The sequence below is a fragment of the Chiloscyllium punctatum genome, chromosome 9 (genome assembly GCF_047496795.1).
Source record: "Chiloscyllium punctatum isolate Juve2018m chromosome 9, sChiPun1.3, whole genome shotgun sequence".
Lineage (NCBI taxonomy): Eukaryota > Metazoa > Chordata > Chondrichthyes > Orectolobiformes > Hemiscylliidae > Chiloscyllium > Chiloscyllium punctatum.
In genome coordinates, this window is record NC_092747.1 from 56190683 (window position 1) to 56210617 (window position 19935).

General features: G+C 39.0%; 1 protein-coding gene across 2 annotated transcripts in view; it reads right to left on the bottom strand.

Moving 5' to 3' along the window:
- The window catches only part of LOC140481424 (PC3-like endoprotease variant B), an 865619-nt gene that overhangs the window by 228307 nt on the left and 617377 nt on the right, over window positions 1–19935 (bottom strand). For both annotated transcript variants that reach the window (XM_072577588.1, XM_072577587.1), the window contains exon 13: window positions 17916–18029. In XM_072577588.1, the coding sequence (XP_072433689.1) occupies window positions 17916–18029 (114 nt within the window). The remainder of the gene's footprint in view (window positions 1–17915; window positions 18030–19935) is intronic.

Sequence of the window (19935 nt, forward strand, 5' to 3'; positions counted from 1 at the left end):
TGTTGCCTCACAACACCAGGAACCCGGGTTCAATTCCTGCCTCTGGCAACTGTCTGTGTGGAGTTTGCATATTCTCCCCGTGTCTGTGTGGGTTTCCTCCGGGTGCTCCGGTTTCCTCCCACAGTCCAAAGATGTGCAGGTTAGGTGAATTAGCCATGTTAAATTGCCCATAGTGTTAGCTGTAGGGGTCGGTGTGGACTTGTTGGGCCGAAGGGCCTGTTTCTACACTGTAGGGAATCTAATCTAATCTAGTTCATTCCAGTTAATGGAAAAGGGCATGGTCACAGTTTGAACACTGAGGTACATAATTCCTCATTCCTACACCAGTCCAAAAATCATAACACTGTTGGGGGCCTCTTCTCAAGCAACCCAGACATTAGCCTGGTTGAAGTGACAGTCTTCTTTACTATCTTGTCATCAGGGTTCTATGTTGTTAAGGAATCTATGGGCTTGAGTGGGGTGTTACATCTGTCCCCAACTTTAAATGCTGTACCTGTATTTAGATATTGGACATGTAGTGCCAATGAAACCTAGCCCTAAAAGTGATTCCAGACTCTCAACAGAGTTCAGGCACATGCAGCATCATTGCATTTGCCCTGTTCTTGATGCTGAACCACACTTAACAGCAACAACCCTGCCTCCGTGTGGCAACGATGAGGAGCTCCCAGCTGAGTTTTACCATTCTTTGGCTCATAGATGGTCCGGGGGAAAGTGAGGACTGCAGATGCTGGAGATCAAAGTTGATAGTGTGGAGCTGGAAAAGCACAGCAAGTCAGGCAGAATCTCAGGAATGAAGGGCTTATGCCCGAAATGTCGATTCTCCTGCTCCTCAGATGCTACCTGAACAAGGTATTTTTCTCTGATGCTACTTATATTTACTTGGTTCAAGATGTGATTAATTTGAATCAAGAAATGTGGCCACTTTTGTCTACCTGAATAAGAACGCAAATATGTGATATGATTTGTAATGAAGACTTTCATATCCTTGTTTACAGAACTCTGATAGTGCTTGTTCAATCTCACATTTTGCAGAAATCCACCAAAATGATTACAGATGGACAAAAATCTTCATTCACAGACCCTACTGAATCCAATTATGAAATAAATACTCTTACCGTCATTACAATGTGTTTGTGAAATAAGTAAAGATAAATTAACAACTTTAAAGTAACAGTGTTGAGATAAAAGCAAAACCCCGAGTCGGGCAAAACATGTTTGATACAGAAACCTTCATTTAAGACTTAGTAAGCCAGTTAAGCACCTGTCTTTGAAGTGAACTAATCTTCCTATAGAAGTGACCCAAATCTGTTTACTGCTCTGATTATGCTCGCATAATCAATCACCACCCCCACAGAGGCAGAAATGAGATGGGCCCGGAGAAAAGGGATTGGTAAAATGTTATTGTTGGTAAGCCATTATCCAGCAATCAGTGCAGTAAATGCAGGAAAATCACGTTCATTAATCCCTCCCCAGGATTCTGAGAGTGCCAGAGGGGTTAGGTTTAATCTGACCTGCTTTCACCTCTCACCCTGCTCACACTGACCACTGTATTTAAATAACACTGTGTCCAAACACAGTGACTGCTGTCCGGCAACAGAATCTGTTGCCTGTGTGTCATTTTTACAATAGGGTTAACAGCAAGCTCACAATGAGAAGCTTCTGTGTGGGATAATTTATTAGTTCTTGTTAATTGAGCGGCTCAACTGGGGATAATGTTTTAGAGAAAGCAGTAAATTGTTTAGCAGAAATCAAAGATTTACAGAGAGTTTGGTTCAATGCAGCCAAATGTCAGCTAATTTTTGTTTCACATATCAAAGCATCCTAAGGCCATGCTATTGTTGATAAGTATGCAACCCTTCACATTAATGCTATTAGCTTGCTTGCCATTAACTTTACTTCCACTATAAGATTTTTCTGGGCCCAGCAGTTTACTGAATAGTTGCATCAATCTGAAAAGAAATCATAGATGGATTTGAACAAGAAACAGTTCATTAGAAATTGGCAAAATACTTTATAGACAAAATATCAAAATAAATAGAAATTAATAAGAAAATAAACGTATGCAGGGTCACCGTGACTTCTCTGCCAGTTGGCTATGCCATGTGTTTTTGAACAAAATAAGAGTTGACTTCTGATAAATGTATGACCAGTTTGTTAGGAACTTGTGTGTTTGCACTGGGATTTCTAGGAACTGTGGATACAAATGGTGAATTGTCAAATCTTTACAGTTTCACCCATTTAATCAATCAGCAATTCACATCAGAACCAAAACACAAAACAAAAATAGATAACTTGAAACAAACTGCAAAAATCATTTACTGTTTGCTGTTGAAATGCGACAGAGGCCCAATAACATGGTTGGGACACAATGGTGGGAGTATTTTACATTAAAGGTAAGATTGCATATTTAAAATGTATGCTGTATTGAATCAGAATTCTGCATGGAAGCAGTTATGAAGTGGTCTAAGACTTTGAATTTCACGTGAAACTCAGAATTATAGTATAATCTGGTAAAATACTCACGTACCTACCTATTCAAATATACAGGTATAAACGAGAGGCAAGAGAAATCACCACAAAAGTTCTATATACTGCTGTCAATCATATATAAGGAAATGTTTGACTTTCTGTCTGAAATGCTAACAGGTTGGTGTAGTGCATGTGCCAAACACCTAAAGCCGGGAAGCCTGAGCTTATGGTTGCAAACTTCATTTCAAAGGTACTAGTGACTCTCAAGCAGTAAACAGATACCTCCCTCTGCTGCAGTTTATCAGATGTGGGATGGCAGGAGATCAGGTGGTTCCCATGGTAAAATTGTCTAATTGAGTTTGAGGTTAGGGAATGGTCCTGATGGCAGTCGAGCATGGCTTGGCAGAGATTCAGAAAACACAGTCCTACCCCACTTGGCTCGACAGAAAGTTTCTCCAAACAAATTTTACACAATTTCTTCAGCCAGCGACAAAGCACCCCCTTCAAGGTGGCTGGTTAAATCACTGAACGGCTGACGCAAATGGGAGAACTGTACAACCAGTGTAGAACTCCGATTCACATAGATCCTTAGCCTCTCATTCGAAACTTTTAGTGACCACATTGCTCACTTAAATAATTCCAGGTGAAATCTTATGAGCCAGCTGACATGGCTGAAATCGGGGAAAGGGAATTTCAGAAGGTTGTACATCAGATCACCTACTTGCTTGTTCTAACCAGTCTGTGACCCCGGCAGAGTTAAACTGGCCCAGCTGTAGAGTGACCGACTGGGATCAATTAAGCGCAAACTTGAAGGCAAATTGTTAAAGTCGCCAGAATCTTTTAGGTGGCAAATGGTTCTTCTACTGATACTAAGACTGGACGGTACCTGGAGGTGACCTCCCAGCAGGAGGTAATCACAGGGGCGATCCCAAGGCAGGAATCAGAGAGAGAGAACTGTGTCCACAGGCCATGCTTTGTAAGGGCTGCCACTCCACAATGATGGCCCAGTAGCTGTAGTCACACTTGGCTTTTTAAGCTTTGCAATTCTGATGTGTTTGCTGTTCCTCAACTAAATCAGTGGCACCCATCCTTCCTGCAGAGCCAGTCAGCCACAGCCTTTTGTGGTCTCAATGGACTTTCCTTTCAAATCCCCACTCTCCTTAATTAGACAGCAAATGTGGAGGTGGTGTGTTGTTTGATTCCTATGACAAGGTAGCACAGGACAATGGGACTCAGACACCCTCAGGATCAAGATACATAACTCGTCCCAGCCCAAATGTAAAACGTCAGGAAGATTCCACCCTCCATGTTCAGTATCAGTACAATCACATTTTAATTCCATCAGGAGTGTGCTGAAAGAAACAGAAGGTGGGCTAAGACTTTGATACCCTAGGTGGAAGGCTTAACATCGCATCATAGGGTCCAGATTACATATTTATATCTGTTTATAAATTTACTGGTCATTTACCTTCTAAGAACATTGTCATATATTTTAATGAGCGACACCGGTATAAAGGCCATTTATTGTAGCAGCCCTTGGGTTTCCTCCAACTTCACTGAGTGGAGAGAGAGAGAGAACTGCATATATACAATATTAATAACATTTGGAGTCCATTATAAGTAGATGATGGGCACATTGAGGAAAATGTGAGATGTTCTCTGTGATACAACAGCAAGAGATTTAAAATTACTTCACTTACAAATCTCTCTCGAAGCTGCTGTGCAATTTGGAATGAGTGTTAATTTTAAGTAAATTCTGGGCCAATGTTTCCTGTGCATCTAAAATCAGTCAATACTTTCTCTGACACTCTTTAGGCTTGTAACATAATTTTTATATGTATTTTTATATGTATTTTCTTAGCATAGGGCTAGCCGTTTCTCTGATTTTCATGGAATAGGTATTTCTTGCTTTTGTGGACATCAGCTGTTCCCTCTTTCTAGTTTAGCGCATACTGCGCATTGGCTCATCATCTTGTTTCAATTATAGATTTTGTTTTGGTATTCCCTGTTGCTTAATATCCAACTTCTAGACAGTGGTCTTTATTTTCAATTTCACTCTGATAATTTAATTGATTATGCTTGCTCCATCACTTCATTCCTTCACTTGTGATTGTCAATGAGATTTCTTTATATCATGCATGTTAATAGCTAATATCTGAAGGTCTTGATCTAAATCATGAAACTCAGACTTCATTTTCTTCATTAATTCTTACGGAACTTAATCATTTTCTCTCCCTAGCCCGTGAAGTCAAAAGACAGCATTTTTAAAATTATAAAATGATTATTGTAACAATCGCCACACTGACATAATCATCACTCTCCCCTGAATTATACTGGGTTGGATTTTTACCTTTTGGTCAGAAATTAGATGTGGACCATTGCATTCCTGCCCCTTGTACAGACATACATTCACAAGTTATTTTATCCCTGGCCATTTGGATTTGGGTTTAAGTTTGGAGTCGTGTGTCCCAGTGCTGCACTATCAGGGAGATAGGGTAGGCAGATGCTGAGCTGACAGGTTAGACAGCCCACCTTCATTCACTAAAATATTGGTCAGGTTCTATTTATGAATATTAAGCCCCTAATGCACATTACCTTCACTTAACCTTCCCTGTTCTGACCCATCCACCCATGAATGCCTCCCCCCACCCGCCCCCATATCTTGCATACCCACTCATTTAATATTCACCCTTCGAGGAGGTGACCAAGCATGTGGATGAGGGTAGAGCAGTGGATGTAGTGTACATGGATTTTAGTAAGGCATTTGATAAGGTTCCCCATGGTAGGCTTATGCGGAAAGTCAGGAGGCATGGGATAGAGGGAAATTTGGCCAATTGGATAGAAAACTGGCTAACCGGTCGAAGTCAGAGAGTGGTGGTAGATGGTAAATATTCAGCATGGAGTCCAGTTACAAGTGGAGTTCCGCAGGGATCAGTTCTGGGCCCTCTGCTGTTTGTAATTTTTATTAATGACTTAGATGAGGGAGTCGAAGGGTGGGTCAGTAAATTTGCAGATGATACAAAGATAGGTGGAGTTGTGGACAGTGAGGAGGGCTGTTGTCGGCTGCAGAGGGACTTAGATATGATGCAGAGCTGGGCTGAGGAGTGGCAGATGGAGTTCAACCCTGCCAAGTGTGAAGTTGTCCATTTTGGAAGAACAAATAAGAATGCGGAATACAGGGTTAATGGTAGGGTTCTTGGTCAGGTGGAGGAACAGAGGGATCTTGGGGTCTATGTACATAGATCTTTGAAGGTTGCCACTCAGGTGGATAGAGTTTGTAAGAAGGCCTATGGAGTATTATCGTTCATTAGCAGAGGGATTGAATTCAAGAGTCGTGAGGTGATGTTGCAGCTGTACAGGACTTTGGTTAGGCCACATTTGGAGTACTGTGTGCAGTTCTGGTCGCCTCACTTTAGGAAAGATGTGGAAGCTTTGGAGAGGGTGCAGAGAAGATTTACCAGGATGTTGCCTGGAATGGAGAGTAGGTCATACGAGGATAGGTTGAGAGTTCTCGGCCTTTTCTCGTTGGAACGGCGAAGGATGAGGGGTGACTTGATAGAGGTTTATAAGATGATCAGAGGAATAGATAGAGTAGACAGTCAGAAACTTTTTCCACGGGTACAACAGAGTGTTACAAGGGGACATAAATTTAAGGTGAAGGGTGGAAGGTATAGGGGAGATGTCAGGGGTGGGTTCTTCACCCAGAGAGTGGTGGGGGCATGGAATGCGCTGCCCGTGGGAGTGGTAGAGTCAGATTCATTGGCGACCTTTAAGCGGCATTTGGATAGGTACATGGATGGGTGCTTAATCTAGGATAGAAGTTCGGCACAACATCGTGGGCCGAAGGGCCTGTTCTGTGCTGTATTGTTCTATGTTCTATGTTCTATGTTCTAAAAGTACTGATGAGCTCCATAACACGCAGGGAACAGTTGATTATGAAACTGTCAAAATACCAAACATCCTTTCATCCTTCACTTGAAAAGAAGTCTCTTAGGAGCTCAGCAAACCAATAATCATACAAAGCTATTCAAACTCCACATCAAAAAACTCACATCTCTGAACTTTTTATAAGTCTGAAACATAGACAAGCAGGCATTCAAAAAAACTACATCAAAAATATAATCTAATTAAATGGCCAAGAAACTTACTTATCAATCAAAGCTTACAATCCCCTTGGCAATTATGTCAATAACTCATGCCGAGTGGAGGTCATTAATAGGTTTTGGAATTCAGGCAAGCATTTAAATGAGATTCATTGCGCAGGTATATAAACAAATATTCCAGAGCTGAATATAATCATGCCTTGAATTTGACTGAACAGATGCCTAAGCATGTGGTGAATTATTTCAGATAGTCACTTGATAGCTTCCTAATCAAGGAAATCAAGTATCTTTATTTGTTTGTTTACAGGCTGTGGATTTTAAAGAAACGTTGTCATTATGTCAGTAGAAGGTATCAATGGATATATCAGATCCCTAACAGGAATACAATCTGATATATCACAGTCTGGATATTGCTTTTAATGAGGGGATCTCTTGCTAAAGCATAAGAACTTAATGCTATAACAATAAAATACATGTTTATTACACAATAAATAATGTCAGAAAAGAATAATCCAAACTATCTACTTATAATATAAATTCAAAGATATTTTAACTCAATAAATAATAATTCAATTAATCACAAAGCTTTTCTAAAAAGTAGAAAGAAACAAAACAGATTTAGTATCATTAGAAAAGTCCTCAAAAGACCACTCATTTATTACTTGCACTAGAGTGCCTGTATCTAACACCTTGGTAAATTTAGATCATTTGTGACTTTAACTTTTAGACTGGAACTGCAGACCACCTCTTCCTGGAGCTATCAGACACCTATTTAAATATACTCAGGTTTACACTGCCTCTTCAGGGCTTTGTCCCAACACTTCTCATCTGGAACTAGCCAACTCTTTATTCTAAGGTTCAAAATATGTCCTTCCCTTCTCATGTGCACTTTTCTACACAGCCATTCTCTTCAAAGTACTTCCAAGGATTGTTCCATTCAAAGTTAAATATCAATATCTCTCAAGCATTTCCTTCAAACTTAAAAAAAAATTCAAAACTGTCCAACAAATTTTGAGGCCCCATTATTTACCATGTTGATTTGCAAACAATCTAATATGAATGCAAGTCTATGACTGCTAGTACTGAACAAAGCCCATTCACTCTAAAGCCAGGCCTCAAACACCGTTTTTAAAAGAAATCACCATGGCTACAGAAATACTGACAAGTTAATAACACAGAAAACCCATCACTTGCAACTTCAAAAATTATAAAACCAAACATACAATCAATCACATGAAAAATTTCATCATAATGCAAAAATTAAAGCATAGAATCCAAACAATACATTCATATCAATTCTCAAAACTGCTGAATTCATTAAAGACATTTATTCAGTGGAAAAAAAGTACTCGATACACCAAATGTTTACACAATGGTGATCAATTTACTGGTCACTTAGATTTAAAGGAAAGAGTCCTATGGTCAATCACTGCATTTAAAAAACATACATGTTATACAATGTCTAATTATGACATTCAAAGTTAGCAACAACTTTTAAACTTACCTATCAAAAAGAATCAACCTCTCCAACAGCTTCATGAACTGATTGACCTGAAGTGTTTTGCACAGACTTTAGGAACTTGGCTATCACATTGAAGACCACAAATCCAGGGAAATTTAGGTATTCAAAAGGCTGAACCAAAACTTCAGCCTTGAATGTGCATTAAAAAAAAATCTGTCCCATTTTTTGCACAGGTCTAAACAGCATGACTTTTTTTTTGGTTGGGGATTTTAAATTTACGGTCAATCCACTCCACTTTCATTTGCAGATTTTGCCAATGGAAAAATCCAGTCCATTGTACTTGAAAGTTTCAGAATAGAAAGCACAGTTCCTCTTCCAATCAGGTGATGTTCAATATTAAAAGAAAACCTTCTTTAAATATCTTCAACTACTTTGTCTAGATGCAACACAAAGATTAATAGCCATAAATATCTACAATATTCAAAGTTAAGGAAAAAAGTGAAGACTTTCTTTCCCAGCAATTCTACCTTAGTTTGATGAGTTTCAGCACACAAAATACGATCATGGAACCAGTGGCAGTGCCTTCACACATTTTACAATGGGGTGTGCTCTTTACCATGGTATCCACAAAGACCTTGGTTCTTGATTAAAAAGATAAGTTTAAATTCGAGGAGTTGGTGGTTCTGGTTCGATTGCAGTTCATTAAGTAGAGGAGAAAGCTGAACAGGACTCAGTATGATTTAGGAGACAGGATGATGGTGGACAATGACAAGCGCAAATTTATAGAGCAGATCAGGATTGTTTCTTAGAACAATACATTGCAGAACCCATCCAGGTACAAGCTATCTTAGATTTAGTGATGTGAAATGAGGTAGATTGTAGTTATGCATCCTCTAGGGGATAGTGACTGCAACACGTAAAAATTTCAAATTTAGTTTAAAGGAGACCAATTTGAATTAGGGAACATTTTTAAGTTTGCTGATGACACAAATCTAGGTGGGATTGTGGTTGTGAGAAGGATGCAAAGAGGTTTCAAGGTAATTAAAGACAATCTGAGTGAGCATGTGTGAGTGCATGGCTAAATGTGAAGTTACATGTATTGTTATTGAGAAACAGAAGAGTATCATTTAAATTGGGATGTATTGGGAAGTATGGATCGAGGTGTCCTTGTACACCAGGAAGTGAAAACAGATAGGCAGATGTAGCAAGCAATTACAAGGGAAAGTGAATTATTGGTCTCATTGCCAGAGGATATCAATTCCTAACTAGGGATGTCATAGTACAGTTACGCAGGATTGTGGAAAGACTGTACTTGCGTATTGCTTACAGTTTTGGTCTCCCTTCATTAGAAAGCATGGTTGGCAGGACTGTTTTTTGAGGAGAGGTAGGTTCAACTGGGTCTGTATTGATTTGAATTCAGAAAAATGGGCAGGGACCGGCTGAAACACAAATTTTGAGTGGGCTGGACAGACTAGATGCAGAGGGAAAATGTTTTCGTAGTTGGGGGGGGGGTGGGGGGCATTCTAGAACAAGGATACGCCATGTAAGAATACCAGGTAGATCATTTAGAGCTGATCTGAGAGGTTGTTTTCACTCAAAGGGTAGTAAATCTGTGGAAGCCAAGTCATTGTGTATAGTCAAGAATGAAATGGGTTAATGTTTAGATTTTAAAGGCATCAAGGGGTATGGGGAGAAAGCAGGAATATGGCATTGAGAGAGAGGATCAGCCATGATTATATCAAATGGTGAAGCAATCTTGAAAGGCAGTGGTCCAAGTCCAGTCATCGTCCATTTCGCTATACTTTTACCAATACAAATTGATTTGTCCTAAGTATCACTTTTAGTCAGTTCCACAGGTTCAAGGATGAGTAATTTCTAATGCAGTTTGATAGCATCTGAAATGGACGTGATCTGTCACACGCAGGAGATGAGGCGCTTTAAGGGTTGAGTAGCTGGGTTTTAAGTTCTAAAGAAGAGTCACTAGACCCAAAACCTTAACTCTATTTCTCTCCACAGCTGCTGCTAGACCAGCTGAGCTTTTCCAGCATTTTCTGTTTCTGTTTTGAGTTTTTAGGGTTTTGTGTTACTTCCAACGCCTTGACTTCACTCTTCTGTTTCTGTACCTTCCTCGATGAAACTTTGTTTTGGTCCATCTGCTTAAATTAGCAATTTTGAAAAAAATTCTGGAGACCTGGCAACTACACCCACCACTCCCAATCTATAAAACCAATTCTTCTGGTCAGTTAGGTCAGCTACTCTGTGGGTTCTTGCTGTGTACAAATAAGGTAATTACATTGGCTACTTCACAAGTACTTGATTGGCTGCGAGGAGCTTTGGGAAATTTTGAGTAAGTTTTCTTTTTTTCATTGTTCAATTCTTATCACCCAAAACAATTGATAATTGTCTAACGCTGTGTTAAGAGAAATCAAGTTTCGTGAAGTGGATAAAATATTATCCTGACTAAATAAACTGTACAGACATTGGCTTTCCAAAGATAGTTGCTTCATCATGCTTCATATCAATTTTGTTTGTACGTTTTGTATCGATATTTATTAAACATGATAAGTATTTCATGGAGACTACATAAATACTGATCAAGTGATTTACTCCAGCTAATTGGATGGAGTTATAACTGTCTTCATTAAGTTCAATGTTTTGTCATAAACAGACCTAAAGTGAATTCCGCCCTAACTCTGTGTCAAACCTCACTTCTTAGTGAATCCAGACAATGTTTTAACCAACCTTTTGTATAAGTGCAGCAGAATTGAATGTGTCCCTGACTAACATATTCTAAAACTGTTTTGTGGCCAATACATTTCATTCAGACTCATCGTTATCTTCAGCCTCAGAATTGAATGAGTCTTTGGTGGACCCTGTTTTTCAACTTTGCACAGTTAAATGTAAAATGGTAATTAGAGTCACACCTGAGGCACATATTAACTACTATTTTTTTCGGAATTCCTGAAATTTGTGTATTTTTTCATTCACTCATAGGAGATTATTGGTCAGAGTATTGAGTACAGGAATTGGGAGGTCATGTTGTGGCTGTATAGGACATTGGTTAGGCCACTGTTGGAATATTGCATGCAATTCTGGTCTCCTTCCTATCGGAAAGATGCTGTGAAACTTGAAAGGGTTCAGAAGAGATTTGCAAGGATGTTGCCAGGGTTGGAGGATTTGAGTGATAGGGACACGCTGAACAGGGTGGGGGTTTTTTCCGTGGAGTGTCGGAGGCTGAGGGGTGACCTCATAGAGGTTTAGAAAATTCAGAGGGGCATGGATAGGATAAATAGACAAAGGCTTTTCCCTGGGGTCGGGGAGTCCAGAACTAGAGGGCATAGGTTTAGGGTGAGAGGGAAAAGATATAAAAGAGACCTAAGGGGCAACTTTTTCACACAGAGGGTGGTATGTGTATGGAATGAGCTGCCAGAGGAAGTGGTGGAGGCTGGTACAATTGCAACATTTAAGAGGCATTTGGATGGATATATGAATAGGGGGAAAGGTTTGGAGGGACATGGGCCGGGTGCTGGCAGGTGGGACTAGATTGGGTTGGGATATCTGGTCAGCATGGACGGGTTGGACCAGAGGGTCTGTTTCCATGCTGTATACCTCTATGACTCTAAGTGGGTGTCTCTGGCTGGCCTGCATTTATTGCTTGTCCCTTGTTGCTGTTGAAAAGGTGGTAGTGAACGTTGGGGAGTCAGGAGGTGAGTTACTCACTGCAGTATTTAGCCTCTGTTCTGCTGTTGTAGTCATTGCATTTATGTGGTGATCCCAGTTGAGTTCCTGGTCAATCATAACCCCAAGTATGTTGATGGTAGGGAATTCAGTGATGATTAATGCCCTTGTCTCTTTTTGGAGATGGTCTCGTATTTGTGTGGCATGAATGTCACTTTTCACTTGTCAACTCAAGCCTGGATATTGCCCAGACCTTTTGTATTTGAACATGGACTGCTTCAGTATCTACATCATTAAAAATAGTGCGATCATTGGTGAATATCTTTATTTTTGACCTTATTATGAAAGGAAAGTGACTGAAGAAGTAGCTGAAGATAGTTGGGCCTCAGACACTACCTGAGGAACTCTTGCAGAGATGTCCAGGAAGTGAGAAAACTGACCTCCAACAACTACAATCATTTTTGTATGTGCCAAGTAAGACTCCATCAAGGGTAGAATTTGCCTCTGATAGCCCTTGATTTTCTGTTTTGTGAGGGCTTCTTGATGCTATACTCAGTGAACTGCGGCCTTGATGTCAACGTTTGTCACTCTCACTTCACCTCGGGTATTCAGCTCTTTTGTCCATGTTTGAATCAAGGCTGTAATGAGGCCAAGAGCTGAGTGGCTCTGACGGAACCCAAATTGGGTGTCACTGAGCAGGTTATTGCTGAGCAGGTCTCTGCTTAACAGTCATGCTCACAACACCTTCCACCACTTTCCTGATGCTCAAGGGTAGACTGATGGAGTGGTAATTAGCCAAGTTGGATTTGGCTTGCTTTTCGTTAACAGGGCATAATTGGGCAATTTTCCACATTGTCGGATAGATGCCAGTGTTGGAATTGTGCTCAAAGTTCATGGCTAGGGGAGCAGCAAGCTCTGGAGTACAAGTCATCAGCACTATTTCTGGAATATTGTCAGGGCCCACAGCCTTTACAGCATTCAGTGTCTTCAACCATGATATCAAGTGGAGAGAATCAAATTGGGTGAAGATTGGCATCTATAATGTCACTTGAGGTGTGTAAGATGAGTCATCAACTCAGCACTTCTGGTTGAAGATTGCTGCGAAAGTTCCACCTTTATCTTTTTTCTCACTGATCTATTGGGCTCTTCCATCATTGAAGGTGGTGATATTTGCGGAGCCTCCTCCTCCGTGGAGTTGTTTACTTGAGTTGTTCACTACTGGATGGAGCAGGACTGCAGAGCTTAGATCTGATCCATTGGTTGTTGGGCTTGCTCTTACAATCACTATTTGCTTATTGTTGCTGTTCCAGTTTCTTCCTGCTTTAATAGCCAGATTTGTTAAAGGTAGTTCCATCCTCATTCTGCTTGTCTGTAACTCTTCCATTGTAGTGATGCCTACATTCAGCATTTGGACAATTTTAAAATCTGTAATCATTGAACCCTCTATTTTTTCTGTCACTGTAGAATGTCCCATTTGTTCCACCAGACTGCAGGAAATAGCTATTTACCCATGAGATTTTCAAGTCTGTAGACAGCTGACCCAACAGGCAGTTTATGTCAGAGAACTAAACATCGCTTCGAAACAGGAGTCTGTGTACATAATGAACATCGACACAATCTTGCAATTTAAATGCCAGTACTGAACCAGGAATCTCTAAATTGAATTCTTTCAATCTTATATTCAATCTGTTCAATAACATATTATGTTCTTACACTGAATAATCATGTGTTTTCTGAATTATATCAAAATGTCTGACTGTACCTCTTTGACATTTGATCGATAATTTTACTTCTAAATTACATTCAGGAAATCTAATAGAAAATCTAAACTGTTGGCCATTCAGCTCACAAAATACTGAATTTATGATTTTATTTTTGATTGGAGGTGACAATATGGAAATCCCATCTAACTTCCTCTTTGGCAGGATGTAACCTAGGTTCACCTATCTATTTCATTCTTCCACTGGTCTTATGGTTTAGACTCGAAGAATACCTGAAAATAATCCCAAAATTTACATTTACTTTCCGTCATTTCTCAAAATAACTTCAAAGAGTGTAGATTTCCTTCTGAGTTCTTCTCAATCTTCAAATTTTGTCTTTGGGCAATCATTCTTTGCTATCATGTCCTAATCTCAAAATCCAGCTGGTGGAGGATAAAACTGAAGTCAATGCTTGCTCAGCTTTATATTTATAAAGTGAAAAGTTACAGACACTGCTTAAATCAACCACAGTGCAGTTTTAATAATTATTTCTTTATAGGAATAGACATTAACCTAGAGTTTGTTGGGTTATTTGAAATGAAATTAAAGTTGAAAGAAAGACATGAAGCTTACCTTGTTGAAAACATTAATGGTTACAGGATGACTAGCAAGGTCACTAGTCTTGGTGTTTCTGTGACTGAAGGAAGATGTGTATGTGTTTGGATTAATGTTTTCTCAGTAGCAATGGACCAAACTCTGTTTCAGTAACTCTGTAAGACTGGAATCGTGTTTCAAAACAGACACATTGATCCAGCTGTAATAGTGTGACTATCTATCAGCTCAGCAAAGTATATTAATCACAGAATTATGCTGTTCAAATATCAAAAGTTGATTATGTCATCACGGTGGCAGTAACATGAACAACTAAGACTGAGATCAATGCTTGTTAAAAACAAACAATAAGCCTCTTTCTAGGAAAACAAGCAAGTCCAAATGGGTAGAGATCAAACCAACCGTGGAAAACATGACACATTTGTGATGTTTGCCAACAGTCAACCTGATCAAATTGCCGCAGTGAAGGTTTGAGCACAGCCTTGCTTTATGAAGAAAGTTGTAAGAAAGGTTGCCTTAGACCGATAGCTAGCTAGCTGAGGACAACATTGTCTGATCAGTGGCTGGAGGTTGAGAAGAAACATGCTGATCATTAGTTTTGGCTTGAGCCTTGGACAAGTCCAGATAAACCTGTTCACTTTTGATTGGAAGCAATGTGTGGACAAGATTTTTGCAGTATTTTTCATCGTGTTCTTTTGCTTTAAGAAGTGAAGTCCTCGATAATGCCCACCTAGCTTTAATTAAATATAATAAATATATAATTATGATTGGAGGTTTAAGAAGATGGCAGTAGTATTGACTGTGCTTCTGGGCCAGATGTACAACTCCTAAGTACTACAGAGATGTGTCATGACATATCCAAACAGGTTAATTTAACAAAAGTAACATCTTTCCTTTTCAAGTCTTAATAATATTCCTGCCAAAAAGTAGCCATTTAAACAAGCATATTGCTGAGAAAATACTGCTTTGTCAAATCATTTTGTCTTGTCTTGTACTCATTAGGGCAATTCACAGGAAATACCAATGTAACCAGAATCCAACATGTATGCTTTATTAGAGGAGAGTGCTGATTGGTAGATAGACTCCCATTTCCCCATGGGCATAAAAATCTTAAACTGTTTGTATCACCAATAACATTGAGAATTAAAACAAAAATGCAACACATGTTGGATTCCTAATTTATTGGGGAGCTAGATGGAATACGGAGAGCACATGAAATAATTGAAAAAGAAAATCAAAGGTACATAGAGAGTACATTAAAATAGTTTAGAAGATAACATAAAAGGAAACTTAAAAGTATTGTATAAATATACAAATAATAAGAGTAGTTAAATGAAGGATGAAAGGACCAAGATTAGGGACCATCTTCTTGTCAAGTTAGAAAGCATGGTTAGGATACCAAATTAGTACTCTGTATCTGTTTGTACTAAAGAAAAGGATTCTGCCAATGTCATAGTAGGTGGTACCATGGAGGTGCTATTGGAGAAAGCATCTAGGATAAAATATTGAAAAATGTGATACTATGAAGATTGGTAGCACTCATGGGAGAAAAATCACCCATCTGCCTGGGATGCATTCTAGACGGCTAAGTAAACGAAAGTTGGAAATCGAGGAAGCTCTGACCACAACCTTACAATCCTCCTTCGACAGGGCAGTGTTCCTCCAATTGAATGGTGATTAATAATTTTACATTGATGCTTAGAAAGAGGGAGAGGGATAAACCTGGCAACTGCATGCCAGTCAACGTAAACATCAATGATCTGGAAACAATTAAATCAATAAAAATTCGTTGGGACCTGATAAAATATGGGATAATAAATGAACTCCAGTGCAGAATTGTCAAAAACAAATCATAATTGACTGACGTGATTGACTTTTTTGAAGAAAGAACAGACAGAACTGATGAGAGCACCAATTGTTATTCTGTAGCCCATCTTTAAAAAGATATTTGATAACTTACCTCATAATTAAATTGTTATGAAAACTAAAATCTATGGAATTGAAAGGGCAGTGGCATGAGTACAAAAATAGTTATCAGAAAGCAAAGAACAATGGTGAACTGTTTTTTTCTAGACTGGAGCTGTGTGAAGTGGTGTGTCTCCTAGGCATCAAAATAGGAACCACCGCTGTTTTTGATATATATTAACAATCTTTACTTGGGTATACATGGCATGACACTAAAGTTTGTAAATGACATCAAGTTCAGATATGTACTAAAGAGAGACAAAATCAAGAGCAGAGTTCAGGAGAACAAAGATGAAATAGGCAGACACAAGACAAATAAATTTAAATTAGCAAAATTTTACACAACTCTTTTAAACTATTTTAAAAGGTCTGTGGCAGAGAGGTATGGGTTTAAGGTACACAGGTACACTTTGAAAATGCCAGAACTTGTTGCAAAAACTGTTACAAAGGCATTTGTAACAGATTCCATGGTTGTGTAAATGGAGCACAAAAGCAAGGATGTTGTGCGTCATTATGGGATATTATGTTATAAAATACTGGTTAGGCCATAGCTGGAGTATCATGGCGAATTTTGGACATCCAATTTTAGGAGGAATGTTAACCTCTCTATACCTTTCTTGTAAAACTACTCTACATCCTCTATGAGAGTAGTTTTAGAAGAAACATATAAAGGATGCATAACTTCAGTCATGTGGGGCCACTAAAGAAATTGGGCTATTTATGAGATGAGAAGGCTCAGGAAAGATTTGTTCAAAACTACAAAGGGCTTTTTGAGAAAACATAAGATTAAACTGTTTCCAGATGCATAAGAATTGCCAACCATAGCACACAGATCTAAAACTGGCAAATTAACTAGAGGTGATTCATGCAAACATTTTTCTCTGCAGTGACTTCTTGTGATCTGGGTTGCACTACTTGAAAGGCTGACAAAAGAAGGTACAATAATAACTGAGAAAACAGCTTGGCTAAGTTGCTGGAACATTGTCAATATTAAGAGAAAATAACAGATGACTGGGATCAATTTAATAACCCTTTCAACCAGACAATACAAAAGCAAAGGGTCAAATGGCCTCATCTTGTCTTGCCTTATTGTAAAATTTTGTCCTATTGAACTAATACATTTATAATAATGTCCACCAGGCGAAAGACTCTACTTCTCTCTTAACAATGGATTTTGTTTTTAGATAGAAACATCCTCAATTGTTTCCTCAAAGCAGAAACAAACTACTTGGAAAATAAATTAAAAACCTCAGTGCATGAAACTTCTAAATACCCAGAAGGTGTCAGGCAGTTAGGTACTACAGTGAGCCATATTATGTACAATGTGAACATAGTGAGTTTATGAACAGTAAATCACAGTAACAAGATTCTTACATTTCAGTTCTGGTACCATGAATGACTGGTATGATACTTCTGTGATAATAGGGCAACTTTCTGTTTATATTAAATGTCTAAATTCCAAACTTTCATTGTTTAGCCCGTAGGCAATGAAACACACCCAACAAATCAATATAAACTAGTCAGTTCTTGTCACTAAACTGAAACATGTGCATAAATAATTTTGTAGACAAAAATAATCCCAATTCAGTTGCAGAAAACAGTTTCAGGATTATGAAAAACTGAAAACTCTAAATTCAATGGGAATATCTGTGTTGGATTGGGAATTGGATGATCCATCCAAGATATTTTCAGAGGAAGAGAATATTTTAAATAAAGAGAGAAAAATATTGTAAAGTTATCATGCTTCAAGTTGGCTCAAGTAACTGGTTAGATTTAATTTTATTTTCTGATCAAGCTCTGTGATCCTGCATTACCTGAAATTACTTTTTTCTCTCCCTCTTCATCTCCAACTCCATCAGCCAAATCTTATTCTTTATGTAAAGGAGACACTGCTGTTAAAATAACCTTCTACCTTTGGTTTCTTACTTGTGGTGAATGTGATAACCTGCTCCATTAATCTTCCAGTCTTTGCTCAAAGGGTCAGAAATTTTACAGGTTCGAACGATAAGGTGCTGCACATCTCGCCATGTAAGGTTCGGCCTAAATAAGAAAAGAGATTTGTAAACACATTAGATCATTTCCTTCTGATTGAAATTAACTGGCTTTAAGTAGTTAGCTTCACCATTTCTTCTTAAATCTATATTACCTTACATGTGAACTCACATTCATTGCATTATGTGTAACCCAAATAGTGAATACAATTTCCTTGAACAGAGAGGAGCACTTTGGACATTGTTAAATTGTAAATTGCTCCAAATCCAAATACTCAGAATGCATCGATTTAATAAACTGAAACATTGTCATCTTTTCTCATTAATGAAAAGAGTTATTTGGAAAGAACAGAGAACAGTGATTCTATGGTTGGGGTCCTTTCCCATTTCTAGCTATCATCAGCCAGGGGAACATCCAATGATATTATTACTTTTTGTCTGCGATTATGCCCCTGAATGTAAAGAGTCAGTAGTAATGTAAATACTTAAAGATGCTGTACTGGTACCAGGGTCAGTCTGCCAGCTCCCAGCAAGGATAAACGTGGCTTTCATTTTCAGCTAACATACATCCTGATTTATACACATTGACTTGGCTGATGAATAGTCCATACATAAAACAGAACTATTGAATTAACCAGAATTTCTTACATGGAATAATAATGGCCTAGATTTTACTGTAGGAAATGAGACAATGGGAGTCTCTGCTGACTTTGATTTTCCCACAAAGATTTATTGCCTTCTTTCCTTTTACTGACATTAGATTAAATGTCAGTGCCATGGGCTAGTGAGGCTAGTAAGAGAGACCGAGTGCAGATGAACATGCGGCTGCAGAGCTGGTGTAGGAGAGAGGACTTCAGATACGTGGTTCATTGGGATACTTTCTGGGGAACGTGTGACCTGTATAAGAAGGATGGGTTGCACCTGAACTGAAGGGGCACCAATATCCTGGGCGGGAGGTTTGCTAGAGCTCTTCAGGAGAGTTTAAACTAGCTTGGTAGGGGGTTAGGAACTGGAGCTATGAATCTGAGGATGAGGTAGCTAGTGAACAGCCAAACACAGAGTGTAGAGGGCCTATGAGAATAGATAGATGGTTGATAGGGTAAAGTTGCAGTCAGTGTGATGGTTTGAAGTGTGTCTACTTTAATACAAAAAGTATCAGGAATAAGGATGATGAACTTAGAGCATGGAGCAGTACTTGGAACTATGATGTTGTGGCCATTACAGAGACTTGGATATCACAGGGGCAGGAATGGTTGTTGGATGTTCCAGGATTTAGATGTTTCAAAAGAAATAGTGGAGGAGGTAAAAGAGGTGAGGGAGTGGCATCGCTAATCAGGGATACGATCACAGCTACAGAAAGGGAAGTCATCGAGGAGGATTTGTCTACAGAGTCAGTTTGGGTGGAAGTCAGAAACAGGAAAGGAGCAGTCACTTTATTGGGAGTTTTCTACAGACCCCTCTAATAGCAACAGAGACATAGAGGTGCAGATTGGGAGGCAGATTTTGGAAAGGTGCAGAAGTAATAGGGTTGTGGTCATGCTTGACTTTAACTTCCTAATATTGATTGGAACACCCTTAGTTCAAATAGTTTGGATGGAGCAGTTTTTGTCAGGTGTTGAGGAAGAATTCGTGACTCAATATGTAGATATGCTAACTAGAGGGGAGGCCATATTGGATTTGATGCTTGGCAATGAACCAGGCCAGGTGTCAGATCTCTCAGTGGGAGAACATTTGAGTGATAATGATAATGATCACGACTCCCTGACTTTCACTATAGTCATGAAGAGGGATAGGAGCAGATAGTATTGAAAAGTATTTAATTGAGGGAGAGGAATTTATAATGGTATTAGGCAGGAATTGGGGTTCCTAAATTGATTACAGATGTTCTCAGGGAAATGCACGACAGAAATGTGGAGGTTGTTTAAGGGAGTACTTGTTGATAGTGCTGAGGCAAG